The sequence below is a fragment of the Scyliorhinus canicula genome, chromosome 25 (assembly GCF_902713615.1).
Source record: "Scyliorhinus canicula chromosome 25, sScyCan1.1, whole genome shotgun sequence".
In the NCBI taxonomy this organism is placed as follows: Eukaryota; Metazoa; Chordata; class Chondrichthyes; order Carcharhiniformes; family Scyliorhinidae; genus Scyliorhinus; species Scyliorhinus canicula.
The window spans coordinates 3,245,323-3,259,805 of record NC_052170.1 but is presented as its reverse complement, the minus strand read 5'-3'; the positions used below and the strand labels follow the sequence as shown (position 1 = coordinate 3,259,805).

At 59.2% G+C, this 14,483-nt stretch overlaps 1 protein-coding gene across 7 annotated transcripts in view; it reads right to left on the bottom strand.

The window, feature by feature from the left end:
- Positions 1–14,483, bottom strand: part of LOC119957144 (ras-specific guanine nucleotide-releasing factor RalGPS2-like) — a 76,008-nt gene that overhangs the window by 13,915 nt on the left and 47,610 nt on the right. For all 7 annotated transcript variants that reach the window (XR_005458756.1, XR_005458757.1, XM_038784906.1 and 4 more), the window contains 4 exons: positions 9,291–9,381; positions 8,621–8,685; positions 5,173–5,278; positions 1,460–1,617 (listed from right to left, as the gene is read on the bottom strand). Coding sequence is in view for 5 of the 7 variants with exons in the window: in XM_038784906.1 (XP_038640834.1) it covers positions 1,460–1,617; positions 5,173–5,278; positions 8,621–8,685; positions 9,291–9,381 (420 nt within the window). In the remaining 2 variants the exon portion in view is untranslated. The remainder of the gene's footprint in view (positions 1–1,459; positions 1,618–5,172; positions 5,279–8,620; positions 8,686–9,290; positions 9,382–14,483) is intronic.

Sequence of the window (14,483 nt, the reverse complement as noted above, 5' to 3'; positions counted from 1 at the left end):
GATCTGCTGACCAGCCTGACAACAATATAAACCGATGCTTACCGAAGGCAAGTTGGAAACAATGGGGAATAGTGTCAAAAGTGACAGTAAAGATGTTAAATGTTCAAAAGAGAAGATGGAGATGAATTTCACACCAACATTCTATCATGTAACAAAGATCATTGAGTGAGTTCTGAGAAGGTTAGTTCAGGTAAGGTAGGATCAAAAGGAAAACTAACATTCAGAGGCAAGTTCACCTTCTGCAAAGGAGCTGTTTTTGAGACCTCAAGGTGGATTGGCCATGATAAATTGCCCTGAGTGTCCAAAATTGCCCTTAGTGTTGGGTGGGGTTACTGGGTTATTGGGATAGGGTGGAGGTGTTGACCTTGGGTAGGGTGCTCTTTCCAAGAACCGGTGCAGACTCGATGGACTGAACGGCCTCCTTCTGCACTGTAAATTCTATGATCTTGCTTATAGCTTTAAAACCTATGGGATGTTGTTTGAAAATGAAATGAAATGAAAATTGCTTATTGTCACGAGTAGGCTTCAATGAAGTTACTGTGAAAATCCCCTAGTCGCCACATTCCAGCGCCTGTTCGGGGAGGCTGTTACAGGAATCGAACCGTGCTGCTGGCCTGCTTGGTCTGTTTTCAAAGCCAGCAATTTAGCCCTGTGCTAAACAGCCCCATTTGCAGAGGTTTAGCTCGGAGGTTAGGAACATAGAGCAATTTGGAACTGGGTAAATTTAAAGATACAATACACAACCATTAATGTAGTTGTGTACTGTAAGTGTTTTTTAAGTTGACTTTCTTACATGTTTAATAAATAATTATTTTGTTTAAAATCACCCCAAAAACGTCTGGGACCGTCTGGAACATCCTTACATCTTCCCTCACATTATACCAAATTGGTTGAGAGCGGACATTTCAAGTTTCCCTTTTTGGGATTTGGAATACCATGGCTTTTACATCAGCTGTGTTCTTAACAATTCCCAATTTGAGACAGTGACATTGGCTGAAGCATGAAAAACGCAATCGCCTCATACTTCTCCTCTCTGTACGAGACGGTGGAAATTAATTCCATCCCACAGACTTGAGCTCGCAATCGAGACTGACACCCCAGCGAGGGAGCTCCGGGATACCATCATTTGGACGAAAGGTCAAACCATCGGGTCCGTGGTCACCATGTGAAGACGAGTAGCAGAGTTCGCCCTGGTCAATATTTATCCCTCAACCAACAACATCAATAAAGCACGTCATCTCGTCATCATTTTGTTGCTGCCCGTGGGATCTCGCTGTGTACTTTCTACATCACAACAGTGACTGCACTTCGTTCGGCCTTAAAGCCCTTTGGGAGATCCGCAAGCCATGAGTTTTCGTTCTCTATTTCTCAAGGATTACACAGCTACTGCAAGAGGGAGGTATCTAACCGCGCAGGCAACGTGGTCATGGACCCTGTGCAGCAGCAGATGATGTTTCACCTGTAGAGTGTTCATAGGCAGGCTGCTTCACGGCTCGCATCATCCACAATGATTCCTCATCCATCACACTGTCGTCCAGGAGACTCCGGGAACGCGAGCCAGGGAACGAGGCACTTCGCTGCCCAGTATTGTTCACTCGTCTAGCTCTGTAACAACAACTAAAAAAAAAGCAAAAAATCAAATATTAGGCACGGCAGTGGGGGAAACTCAAGAGGAGCAGCAAAGATATTTAATCCGCATCTATGTAAATACCAAAATCAAACCAGTTACCGCTCCAGCCTGTTTAATACTTAATGTTTTCCCCAAGGTGCAGAAAGTAATGGGAGGATATATAGGAATTAGGAGCAGAAGCAGGCCATTCAGCCCATCGAGCCTGCTCCGTGATTCCATCAGATCATGGCTGATCTCTGCCTGGTCTCAAATCCACCTCCCTCCCGGTTCCTCGTATCCCTTTAACCCATTTTTAAAAATCAGAAATATATCTATCTCCATCTTGAAACCAGTTTTAATGATTCACATTCCACAACAAAAAGTAATAATTTTGCTAAAAATGTCCAGTCGGTGGCTCCAGTAGAACGATTCTGCTTCCAGCAGGTGGGATTCCCAAGGTCAGAGTCAGTCCCACAGCAGACAGGGGAGCCCAGAACCACCACCAGAACCAGCAGCAGCACCAGCAGAACCACCACCAGCAGAAACACCAGCACCAGCAGAACCATCAGAACCAGCAGCACCACCAGACCAGCAGAACCACCAGCACCAGCAGAACCAGCACCGTGGCAAACAAGGCTGTTCTCCCATTTCCCTCCGCTCGCTCTGCAGGAAGCGACAGGAACAGGCACTGTTGGTGTCTTTTAAATGTTTGGAAATAAATAAAAGAAAGGCATTTCAAAGTAGAAGATCGGAGTATTTTAAAAGGTGATAGTTGGCGGCTCTCTCACCTGGAGACACTCATCGGTGTTCAGATGGAACCGCATTCGACCTGGTTTCATTCTTAGAAGGAGATCCCAATGAGAGGAGCAGGACTGTGACAAAGACCCCGGCAGGTGGTACGTCACCGAACCACGGCGGGGTGGGGCCGGGGCGGGGTGGGACCGAGGCGGGGTGGGGCCGGGGCGGGGGCGGGGCAGGGGGCGGGACCGGGAGGCGGGGGCAGGGCGGGGGCGGGGCGGGGACGGGGACGGGGCGGGACCGGGGCGGGGCCAGGGCGGGGTGGGGCCAGGGCGGGGTGGGTCCGGGGCGGGGTGGGGCTGGGGCCGGGGTGGGGCCGGGGCCGGGGCGGGGGCGGGGTGGGGCCGGGGCGGGGGCCGGGGTGGGGCCAGGGCGGGGCAGGGCCAGGGCGGGGCCGGGGCCGGGGCGGGGCCGGGGCCGGGGCGGGGTGGGGCCAGGGCGGGGCGGGGCCAGGGCGGGGGCGGGGTGGGGCCGGGGCGGGGTGGGGCCGGGGCGGGGGCGGGGCAGGGGGCGGGACCGGGAGGCGGGGGCAGGGCGGGGGCGGGGCGGGGACGGGGACGGGGCGGGACCGGGGCGGGGCCAGGGCGGGGTGGGGCCAGGGCGGGGTGGGTCCGGGGCGGGGTGGGGCTGGGGCCGGGGTGGGGCCGGGGCCGGGGCGGGGTGGGGCCAGGGCGGGGCGGGGCCGGGGCCGGGGCGGGGCCGGGGCGGGGTGGGGCCAGGGCGGGGCGGGGCCAGGGCGGGGGCGGGGGTGGGGCCGGGGCGGGGTGGGGCCAGGGCGGGGCGGGGCCAGGGCGGGGCCAGGGCGGGGTGGGGCCAGGGCGGGGGTGGGCCAGGGCGGGGCGGGGCCAGGGCGGGGGCGGGGTGGGGCCGGGGCGGGGCGGGGCCAGGGCGGGGCGGGGCCAGGGCGGGGCGGGGCCAGGGCGGGGCGGGGCCAGGGGCGGGGTGGGGCCAGGGCGGGGTGGGGCCAGGCGGGGTGGGGCCGGGGCGGGGTGGGGCCAGGGCGGGGTGGGGCCGGGGCGGGGTGGGCCGGGGCGGGGTGGGGCCAGGCGGGGTGGGACCAGGGCGGGGTGGGGCCGGGGCGGGGTGGGGCCAGGGCGGGTGGGGCCAGGGCGGGGTGGGGCCAGGGCGGGGTGGGGCCAGGCGGGGGTGGGGCCAGGGCGGGGTGGGGCCAGGGCTGGGGTGGGGCCAGGGCGGGGTGGGGCCAGGGCGGGGTGGGGCCAGGGCGGGGTGGGGCCAGGGCGGGGTGGGGCCAGGGCGGGGTGGGGCCAGGGCGGGGGTGGGGCCAGGACGGGGCGGGGCCAGGACGGGGTGGGGCCGGGGCGGGGCGGGGCCGGGGCCGGGGCGGGGCCGGGGCGGGGTGGGGCCAGGGCGGGGTGGGGCCAGGGCGGGGTGGGGCCGGGGCGGGGTGGGGCCGGGGCGGGGTGGGGCCAGGGCGGGGTGGGGCCAGGGCGGGGTGGGGCCAGGGCGGGGTGGGGCCAGGGCGGGGTGGGGCCAGGGCGGGGTGGGGCCAGGGCGGGGTGGGGCCAGGGCGGGGTGGGGCCGGGGCCGGGGCGGGGCCGGGGCGGGGCCGGGGCCGGGGCGGGGCCGGGTGGGGCCGGGGTGGGGCCGGGGTGGGGCCGGGGCGGGGTGGGGCCGGGGCCGGGGCGGGGCCGGGCCGGGGCCGGGGCCGGGGCGGGGCCGGGGTGGGGCCGGGGTGGGGCCGGGGTGGGGCCGGGGCGGGGTGGGGCCGGGGTGGGGTGGGGCCGGGGTGGGGCCGGGGTGGGGCCGGGGCGGGGTGGGGCCGGGGCCGGGGGGGGCCGGGGCGGGGCCAGGGCGGGGTGGGGCCGGGGCGGGGCCGGGGTGGGGCCAGGGCGGGGTGGGGCCGGGGCGGGGTGGGGCCGGGGCCGGGGTGGGGCCGGGGCCGGGGTGGGGCCGGGGCCGGGGTGGGGCCGGGGCCGGGGTGGGGCCGGGGCCGGGCCAGGGCGGGGTGGAGCCGGGGCCGGGGTGGGGCCAGGGCCGGGGCGGGGCCAGGGTGGGGGCGGGGTGGGGCCGGGGCCGGGGTGGGGCCAGGGCGGAGTGGGGCCAGGGCGGGGCGGGGCCAGGGTGGGGGCGGGGTGGGGCCGGGGCGGGGCGGGGCCAGGGTGGGGGCGGGGTGGGGCCAGGGCGGGGTGGGGCCAGGGCGGGGTGGGGCGGGGCCAGGGTGGGGCCGGGGCGGGGCCGGGGCGGGGTGGGGCCAGGGCGGGGCCGGGGTGGGGCCAGGGTGGGGCCGGGGTGGGGCCAGGGCGGGGTGGGGCCAGGGCGGGGCCGGGGTGGGGCCAGGGCGGGGTGGGGTCAGGGCGGGGTGGGGTCAGGGCGGGGTGGGGCCAGGGCGGGGTGGGGCCAGGGCAAGGTGGGGCCAGGGCGGGGCCAGGGCGGGGTGGGGCCAGGGCGGGGCCGGGGTGGGACCAGGGCGGGGTGGGACCAGGGCGGGGTGGGGCCAGGGCGGGGTGGGGCCAGGGTGGGGCCAGGGCGGGGCCAGGGCGGGGTGGGACCAGGGCGGGGTGGGACCAGGGCGGGGCGGGGCCAGGGCGGGGCGGGGCCAGGGCGAGGTGGGGCCAGGGCGAGGTGGGGCCAGGGCGGGGTGGGGCCAGGGCGGGGTGGGGCCAGGGCGGGGTGGGGCCAGGGCGGGGTGGGGTGGGACCGGGGCACCAGGCCACTGATTACTTACAGTCTGTCCCCCTGTTTAGCCTTCACAAGGCCAAGATTACAAACGGATGAGTTTCTTCGGAATGGAATCCATCACTCACTTGTAATTAATGCTGTGCCATTTTCTATGTCCCCTCATCAAACACAGACACATGACGGTAGTGTCACTTTCCGAGGATTCAGTTGCTTCACTGGGGGAGATAAAACCTGAGGGAGAGAAGGGACAGAGTTCTTTATAAACCCGACATCCAGTGGCAGCCATGGATTGAGTGGGTGCACACAGGACAGCATCGGATCGAAGGCATTGGTTTGGGCAATTTAAACTCGTTAGGGGGCTGGTTTCAGCAGAAAAGTGGTGCGGAAGATGTAGGAGAAGAGGTTCCCCCCGCGTGAGTGGCATGTCTACGACCTGCCCAAGGGATTGGAGGAACGTGTGGCGCAGCAACAATTTGGAGAATGGCGGAGGGGGAGAGTCGGCGTCAGTGGGAAAGTCCCAGGTGGAGCAGCTGGTGAGCTTCATCGTGGAGGAATTTCGCAGCAAAGGGAGGAGATGCACAACAACTGTTTGAAGGCGATTGAGGAGGAAGAAGCAACTCTTCGAGGGTCGCTGGTCCGGGTGGAGAAGTGCCTCGAGGCACGAGGTGGAGACGGTGGTGTCCGACCAGAGCAGTCAGATTGTGGCTTTGGAGGCGGAGTTGGGGATCTCGGGCGATCTGTGCAAGTCGCTGCGGGTGAAGGTGGAGGAGCAGGACAACAGGCGCAGGTGGCAGAACCTGAAAAATGTGGGTCTGCCAGAGGGTGTGGAAGGAAGAAGCACCTCGAAGAACATTTTGGGTCGGTGGAGGAGAAGGTGTTGGACAAGGGCCCAGAGGTGGATCGGACCCACAGCTTCCTGAGGCAGAAGCCGAGAGTGGGGGAGACGTCACGGACTCCTGAAGTGCCCACCAAGATTCTGAGGTGGGTGAGGGTGGAGTGAGACTGCGAATGGGAGGGAATCGTGTCCGGATATATCAGGATATTGGCACGGAGCTGGCAAAGAGGAGCGTAGGATTCAACAGAGCCACGGCTGTGCTGTATCAAAGGAAGATTGGGGTGCTGGACCTGGCGAGACTTTAGGTCACATTCAACGGCCAGGAGTACTACTTTGAGACGCCAGAGGAGGCATGAGCATGGGGGAGAACGGAGGGGTGGTGTGGGATGGAGGGGTTAAGTCTGCAAAAGTTGGGTGTTATGTCTGTTTTGTGTTGTCGGAGGGTGGGAATTCTTGGGGACTTGTGAGTCTGAAAGGGGGAGATCGCCCCCCCCCCCCCTCCCCCCCCCCCCCCCCCCACCCACCCTCCCGCCTTTAGTCGTGTTTTTTGGGAGGAGGTGATTTGTGAATTTCTTTTTCATGTAAGGGGGGGGGGGGGTGTGTGATGGGGTCCTTTGGGTGGGGTTGATGGTTTTGTCAGTAATCGGGGGGGGGGGGGAGTGAGAGGCGAATGAGGGACTGGTGGGGGGAGGGGTGGGGTGTGTGCGAGGGAGGCGTTTGGGCTGGAGTTGCCTCGCTAACAAGTGATGCTCGTGAACAGAGGCGAGGTGGGGGAGGAGGTCGCATGGGGTGGCCAGGTTTTTTTTTTGGGGGGGGGGGGGGGGGGGGGGGGGGGTGGGAGGATTGCGATGTGGCAGGGTTTGAGGCTGAGCATGGTCATGGACGGAGAGGGGGGGGGCCATCTCGGATGGGCCTGGTTCAGGGCGGGATTAAGTGAGGCAGTGGGAAACGATGGTGGAGGGTAGAGGGGAATGGAGCTTTTAGCCTCCGATAAGAGTTAAATAGATAGAACAGAACAGCACAGAACAGGCCCTTCGGCCCGCGATGTTGTGCCGAGCAATGATCACCCTACTCAAACCCACGTATCCACCCTATACCCGTAACCCAACAACCCCCCCCCCTTAACCTTACTTTTTTTTTTAGGACACTACGGGCAATTTAGCATGGCCAATCCACCTAACCCGCACATCTTTGGACTGTGGGAGGAAACCGGAGCACCCGGAGGAAACCCACGCACACACGGGGAGGACGTGCAGACTCCGCACAGATAGTGACCCAGCCGGGAATCGAACCTGGGACCCTGGAGCTGTGAAGCATTTATGCTAACCACCATGCTACCGTGTTGCCCCATTGTGACATGAAACGCCCCGGGGCTAAAGGGACCTGTCACGAGGTCCCGGGTTTTAGTGCACCCGAGGAGGGTTTGAGAGCGGAAGTGATTTTTCTACAGGAGATACATCTCCGGGTGAAGGATCACACACGCATGTTCTGGGGTTGCAAGAAGCTGGGGAGATGCGGAGGGCCGGGATAGTTTCCATTGGAACCATATAAACGTTACAGCACGGGAGGCCATTCTGCCCATCTTGTCCATGCCAGCCCGATGATGCCCAGGTGCTCTTTCTAATCCCACTTTCCCACACCTGGTCCATCGCCCTGTAGCTTAGAGAAGCTACGGTGCAGATCCAGGTCTGCCCAGCAGCTGGGACTATTGCCCCTCGTGGAAGTATGAGCTGTGGCCTCACTCGGTGTCAAGTCCCACTCAGGAGCTGAGAGTACAGGATCCAAGCTGACATTCTCACTGCAGAGTAAGAAGTCTTACAACACTAGGTTAAAGTCCAACAGGTTTGATTCAAACACGAGCTTTCGGAGCAGCGCTCCGAAAGCTCGTGTTTGAATCAGACCTGTTGGACTTTAACCTAGTGTTGTAAGACTTCTTACTGTGCTCACCCCAGTCCAACGCCGGCGTTTTCCTCCACAAAGCGTTTCCAAGCGCGAAGCCCTATTCCTCATTTGCCCCTCACCCTCCTTTCCCCCTCAGCTGCACCCCCCCCCCCCCCTTCCCTCTCACTCCCTCTTTCCCCCGGGTACTCTAACTATTCCTCGCCATGTATCAACTTGCATGGCGAGGATTAGTCATTTCCCAATTTGCGCTGCCAGGGGAAAGTCGGGAGCAATTCCCCTCCAGCGGGAGACTCCCAAACAGAGAGTCTCGACCCCTCTGCCCTCCCTGTGTCCCCCGGTCACTATTTATCCCTCAATCAACATCACAAAACCACGGGCAGCACGGTGGCCAAGTGGTTAGCATAACCGCCTCACGGCGCTGAGGTCCCAGGTTCGATCCCGGCTCTGGGTCACTGTCTGTGTGGAGTTTGCACATTCTCCCCGTGTCTGCGTGGGTTTCGCCCCCACAACCCAAAAATGTAATTGGAAAAAATAATTGGGTAATCTAAATTTAAAAAAAAAACATCACAAAACCAAATCATCCCGTCGTCACCACACTGTACACAGCAAGATCCCACAAAAAAAACAGCAAATTGGCGGCTGCGTTTCCTGACGACACGTGAAAAGTGTTTCATCGGCTGCAAAGGGCTTTGGGACATTCAGAATCCGTGAAAGGCGCTATCCAAATGAAAGTCTCTCTTTGGGTCAACATTTTGCAGCAGTGCAAGGCGATCTATTTACGTTCAGTTGCATTTTGGGAACAGGTTTACGCCGGCGGTTGAGGAAAAGCACCTCACCGATAAATTCTCTCTTGGAGATGTGATGCTGGAGACAAGGCGGAGGTTCAATCATCAGAGAGAGTCTGCAGAAAGATTCAAAACATTGGGAGCTCCTTAAAAAACAGTCAGACTTAACACAAAAACTTCAGTATGAATTTCTTCAACTAGTGCGTTACTCTCAAACCACCCCCCTCATCATATAACTCCCAAAGGAAAAGAGGACAAATCCAACTTGGGTGTGAGGGGTTTCTGGACTACAACTAGGATTTCCTCACCCGTCACGCTCCAATTCTACCCGGCAGAGGGAATGTCGTTCGGATGAATTATAGAACATAGAACAGTACAGCACAGAACAGGCCCTTCGGCCCTCAATGTTGTGCCGAGCCATGATCACCCCACTTAAACCCACGTAACCCGCAACCCAACAATCCCCCCATTAACCTTACACTACGGGCAATTTAGCATGGCCAATCCACCTAACCCGCACATCTTTGGACTGTGGGAGGAAACCGGAGCACCCGGAGGAAACCCACGCACACACGGGGAGGACGTGCAGACTCCACACAGACAGTGACCCAGCCGGGAATCGAACCTGGGACCCTGGAGCTGTGAAGCATTGATGCTAACCACCATGCTACCGTGAGGCCCACAATTGATTCCACAAAAGCCCCGCAAGAGTAGAACTCACCCATGGTTATCCCGATCGAAGATCCCCTGCAGTTCCTCAATGTATCTCTCAGAGTTCAGGTATTTCAGCACATGAGGCAATGTTGGAAGATCTACAAGTAAATCAGGATAAAGGAAGTCAGAAAAATAAAGTGACAGTCAGCATCTGAGAGAGGGGGAAAGGGGGAGGAAGGGGGGGCGAGAGAGGAAAGGGGAGGGGCGAAGGGGGAAAGGGGAGGGGCGAAGGGGGAAAGGGGAGGGGCGAAGGGGGAAAGGGGAGGGGCGAGGGGGGAAAGGGGAGGGGCGAGGGTGGAAAGGGGGGGCGAGGGGGGGAAAGGGGACAGGCGAGGGGGAAAAGGGGAAGGGCGAGAGGGGAAAGGGGAGGGGCGAGAGGGGAAAGGGGGGCGAGAGGGGGAAAGGGGGGGCGAGAGGGGAAAGGGGAGGGGCGAGAGAGGAAAGGGGAGGGGCGAGAGAGGAAAGGGGAGGGGCGAGATGGGAAAGGGGGGGCGAGAGGGGAAAGGGGGGGCGAGAGGGGAAAGGGGGGGGCGAGAGGGGAAGGGGGGGCGAGAGGGGAAAGGGGGGGCGAGGCGGGAGAGGGAGGGGCGAGGCGGGAAAGGGAGGGGCGAGGCGGGAGAGGGAGGGGCGAGAGGGGAGAGGGAGGGGCGAGAGGGGAAGGGGAGGGGCGAGAGGGGAAGGGGAGGGGCGAGAGGGGAAAGGGGAGGGGCGAGAGGGGAAAGGGGAGGGGCGAGAGGGGAAGGGGAGGGGGGAGAGGGGGAAGGGGAGGGGAGAGGGGAAAAGGGGGGGTGAGAGGGGTAAGGGGAGGGGCGAGAGGGGAAAGGGGAGGGGCGAGAGGGGAAAGGGGAGGGGCGAGAGGGGAAAGGGGAGGGGCGAGAGGGGAAAGGGGAGGGGCGAGAGGGGAAAGGGGAGGGGCGAGAGAGGGGAAAGGGGAGGGGCGAGAGGGGAAAGGGGAGGGGCGAGAGGGGAAAGGGGAGGGGCGAGAGGGGAAAGGGGAGGGGCGAGAGGGGAAAGGGGAGGGGCGAGAGGGGAAAGGGGAGGGGCGAGAGGGGAAAGGGGAGGGGCGAGAGGGGAAGGAGAGAGAGAGAGGGAGAAAAGCTGGGCAGCACGGTAGCACAGTGGTTAGCACTGTTGCTTCACAGCTCCAGGGTCCCAGGTTCGATTCCCAGCTTGGGTCTCTGTGCGGAGTCTGCACGTTCTCCCAGTGTCTGCGTGGGTTTCCTCCCACAGTCCAAAGATGTGCAGGTTTGGGAGATTGGCCAGGATACAGTTTCCTTAATGTCCAAAAAAGGTTAGTGGGAGGGGTTACTGGGTTACGGGGATGGGGTGGAGGTGTGGGCTTAAGTAGGGTGCTCTTTCCAAGGACCGGCGCAGACTTGATGGGCCGAATGGCCTCCTTCTGCACTGTAAATTCTATGAAATTCTATGAAAAGGAAAGAGAGAGAGAGAGTAAAATAGAAAGGGAAAGAAAGAGAAAGAGAGAGAGGGGGAAAGAAAGAGCTAGGGAAAGAGAGAGGCAAAGGAGAGAGAGGGAAACAGAAAGGGAATGATGGAGAGAAAAGGAAAGAGAGTGAGCGAGATGAACATTGCAGAGATTTCCCACACTCTGCATTCCAAAACACTCAAGAGGCCATTGGCAGCAATTTGTTTATTAACTTGTGGATTTTGTTGTTGAAGTTCCCCAGGGCTGGTTATCCGACAGTGACTGATTGCACAGAGTGTATTGAAGATTATATCGAGGCACTTCAGAGAGCAACATGCTGTTTGAAGAACAGTTGAATCCTTTTGCACTGTCAGTAATTGTCTAAATTGAATTGTTTTTGCCCCATGACTGCGTGACGTGGAATTGTTGTTGCAAAAGTCCCCAGAGGCAGTCTGAGAGCGGGACATGCTGGATGGAGACAAGTCTGCTTTCACTGCACTCTGTCGTTTCCAAACGCAAAGGTTTTGTAATGTACCTTACAAATTGTATGAATAAAGTATTTTGGGGAGGATTGTGTTTCTTTTTGTCATAGTCATAGAACATGCAGTGCAGAAGGAGGCCATTCAGCCCATCAAGTCTGCACTGACCCACTTTATTCCTCACTTCCAGCCAATCCCCGTAACCCAATAATCCCTCCTGACCTTTTTGGTCACTAAGGGTAATTTATCACGGCCAATCCACCTAACCTGCACGTCTTTGGACTGTGGGAGAAAACCGGAGCACCCGGGAGGAAACCCACGCAGACATGGGGGAGGGGACGTGCAGACTCCGCACAGACAGTGACCCAGTGGGGAATCGAACCTGGGACCCTGGTGCTGTGAAGCCACAGTGTTATCCACTTGTGCTACCATGCTGCCCTGTACTCAGCTGTAGTCAATGCTGAGATTCAAAGGCACCTCCTTAAAGGGAGCAACGATCTGTGCACAGCACCACTTGGGAGTTTAGCCCTTGGGAGCAGGCTATAGAAATCGCTGGCAAGAATCTGCTCAGGCTGTCGTCTCCTGTTGGGGTCGGTCACAGTCTGAATGGGCACGGGTTGACCTTTGGCCCATTGGACACGTGGTCATTCTCATCCCAAATAGTCACTGCTCACAGCCCAGGCGATTGTCTCCAGGTCCGATCACATCATTTCCTGAGCACCGTGCTCAGAATCACAACCGGTGAGGGCTTGGTGGGAGTACTCTGACAATATTCCCCCTGCACAGCCCAGGGCACTGAGGCCCAGGGCACTGAGGCCCAGGGCACTGAGGCCCAGGGCACTGAGGCCCAGGGCACTGAGGCCCAGGGCACTGAGGCCCAGGGCACTGAGGCCCAGGGCACTGAGGCCCAGGGCACTGAGGCCCAGCCCACTGAGGCCCAGCCCACTGAGGCCCAGCCCACTGAGGCCCAGCCCACTGAGGCCCAGGGCACTGAGGCCCAGGGCACTGAGGCCCAGGGCACTGAGGCCCAGGGCACTGAGGCCCAGGGCACTGAGGCCCAGGGCACTGAGGCCCAGGGCACTGAGGCCCAGGGCACTGAGGCCCAGGGCACTGAGGCCCAGGGCACTGAGGCCCAGGGCACTGAGGCCCAGGGCACTGAGGCCCAGGGCACTGAGGCCCAGGGCTGGGCTCCACATAGAGACTGTTGGGACAATATGACACTGGGAAATCGGAAAAGGTGGAACTGAATGGGTTAATCTCTTAAGCACACTTCATTAGTGTCTGTTTCTAAACAGTACATTCCCCGATGAGCAGAATTCAGGAAACGTCCTGGTATTTAGCCTAACTAATTGGAGCAAACAGAAAACGTGCAGTTGTGTATCAGTGTTGAGAGCAGGTGCGTGTCACAACAGCAATGTATCAGTGTGGGGGTTCAGATGCTTTTGAAGCCGGCAGGAAACCTTCACTCCATCTCGGTCTCTTCCAGTGAGAGCTTGAATTTCCAAATGAAGCACCCATGGGTTTGCTGTGGACGGGTAAGCTTGAGGTCGGGGGGTACAGTGGTTAGCACTGCTGCCTCACAATGCCAGGGACACGGGTTCCAGCCTCGGGTGACAGTGCGGAGTCTGCACGTTCTCCCCATGTGTGCGTGGGTTTCCTCCGGGTGCTCCGGTTTCCTCCCACAGTCCAAAGACGTGCAGGTTAGGTGGATTGGCAGAGAGAGCGAGAGAGAGAGATAGACAGAGAGAGAGAGAGAGAGAGAGAGACAGAGAGAGTGAGAGAGAGAGGCAGGTAGATGCAGGTAGAGAGAGCGAGAGAGAGGCAGACAGAGCGCAAGAGAGAGTGAGGCAGACAGAGAGCTAGGTAGAGAGAGGCAGATAGAGAGCGAGAAGCAGATAGAGAGCGAGAGAGAGGCAGACAGAGAGCAAGAGAGAGAGAGGCAGACAGAGAGCGAGGTATAGAGAGGCAGATAGAGAGCGAGAGTGAGAGAGAGAGGCCGACAGAGAGGCAGATAGAGAGCGAGCGAGAGAAAGAAAGAGGCAGAGAGAGAGAGAGAGGCAGACAGAGAGCGAGGGAGAGAGAGGCAGATAGAGAGCGAGCAAGAGACAGAAAGAGGCAGAGAGCGACAGAGAGAGAGAGAGGCAGATATAGAGAGAGAGAGGCAGACATATAATAATAATAATCTTCATTGCCACAAGTAGGCTTACATTAACACTGCAATGAAGTTACTGTGAAAATCCGGCGCCTGTTCGGGTACACAGAGGGAGAATTCAGAATGTCAAAATTACCCCAAACCAGACCCCAACAGTTGCTAGTATACTAGACAGAAACACTAATATTTCATTTTTATTTTGTCAGACTGTGGGGGAAAGGTTCCTCGCTCTCCGATTCCACAAAGAAATAGGGATATGGAATATTAAAACAAACGTATTACTCACATAGTATTAAAATATCTTTAACATCATATAAGAAAATAGCTTACAATTACCCCTTAAACAATACTTCTCAATCCAGTGAACACAATACCCTTAATTGCTATCTTTATTCCCACTGAAAGACAGGAAAAACTCATCTCAGCTCTCAATCCATTGTTAAATATCACGAGCACTCAGGAATACCTGCTTTACAGAGAAGTTCTCTGAGAAAGAGAGCTCCCTAAAGCCAAGATCTGACTCATGTCAGATCCATGCAGAAACTCTGGCTGCACGTCTTCAGAAGCTGTTTCTCAGCTTGTTTCTGCTCCTCAGACAAGTCTGCACTGTTTTAACAACCGTTAATCTCTTTAAAATGAACTGCAGAGAGCAAAACTGTTTGACATCTGGACTTCATTCGGATCAGAACTGCCCTGGCCGCTTTTCCTGCAAAATTCCTGATGCCTTACCTCCACTCAGTACCAAGTTGAAATCTAATTAACTCCACAGGGAATCCCCTTAATCAAAATTTTTATTGCACTGCTGGCTCCCAATCTTTCAAACTAGGATTCCTTTTATAACATGGCTGCAGCAGTCCAACACACTCCAACCCAGGTTTTTAACGCTTAGTGCAGCAAATATATACAGGCAGACAGAGGGAGCGAGAGGGACCGGCGAGAGAGGGAAAGCGGAGAGAGGGAAAGCGGAGAGAGGCAAAGCGGAGAGAGGGAAAGCGGAGAGAGGCAAAGCGGAGAGAGGGAAAGCGGAGAGATGGAAAGCGGAGAGATGGAAAGCGGAGAGAGGGAAAGCGGAGAGAGGGAAAGCGGAGAGAGGCAAAGCGGAGAGAGGCAAAGCGGAGAGAGGCAAAGCGGAGAGAGGCAAAGCGG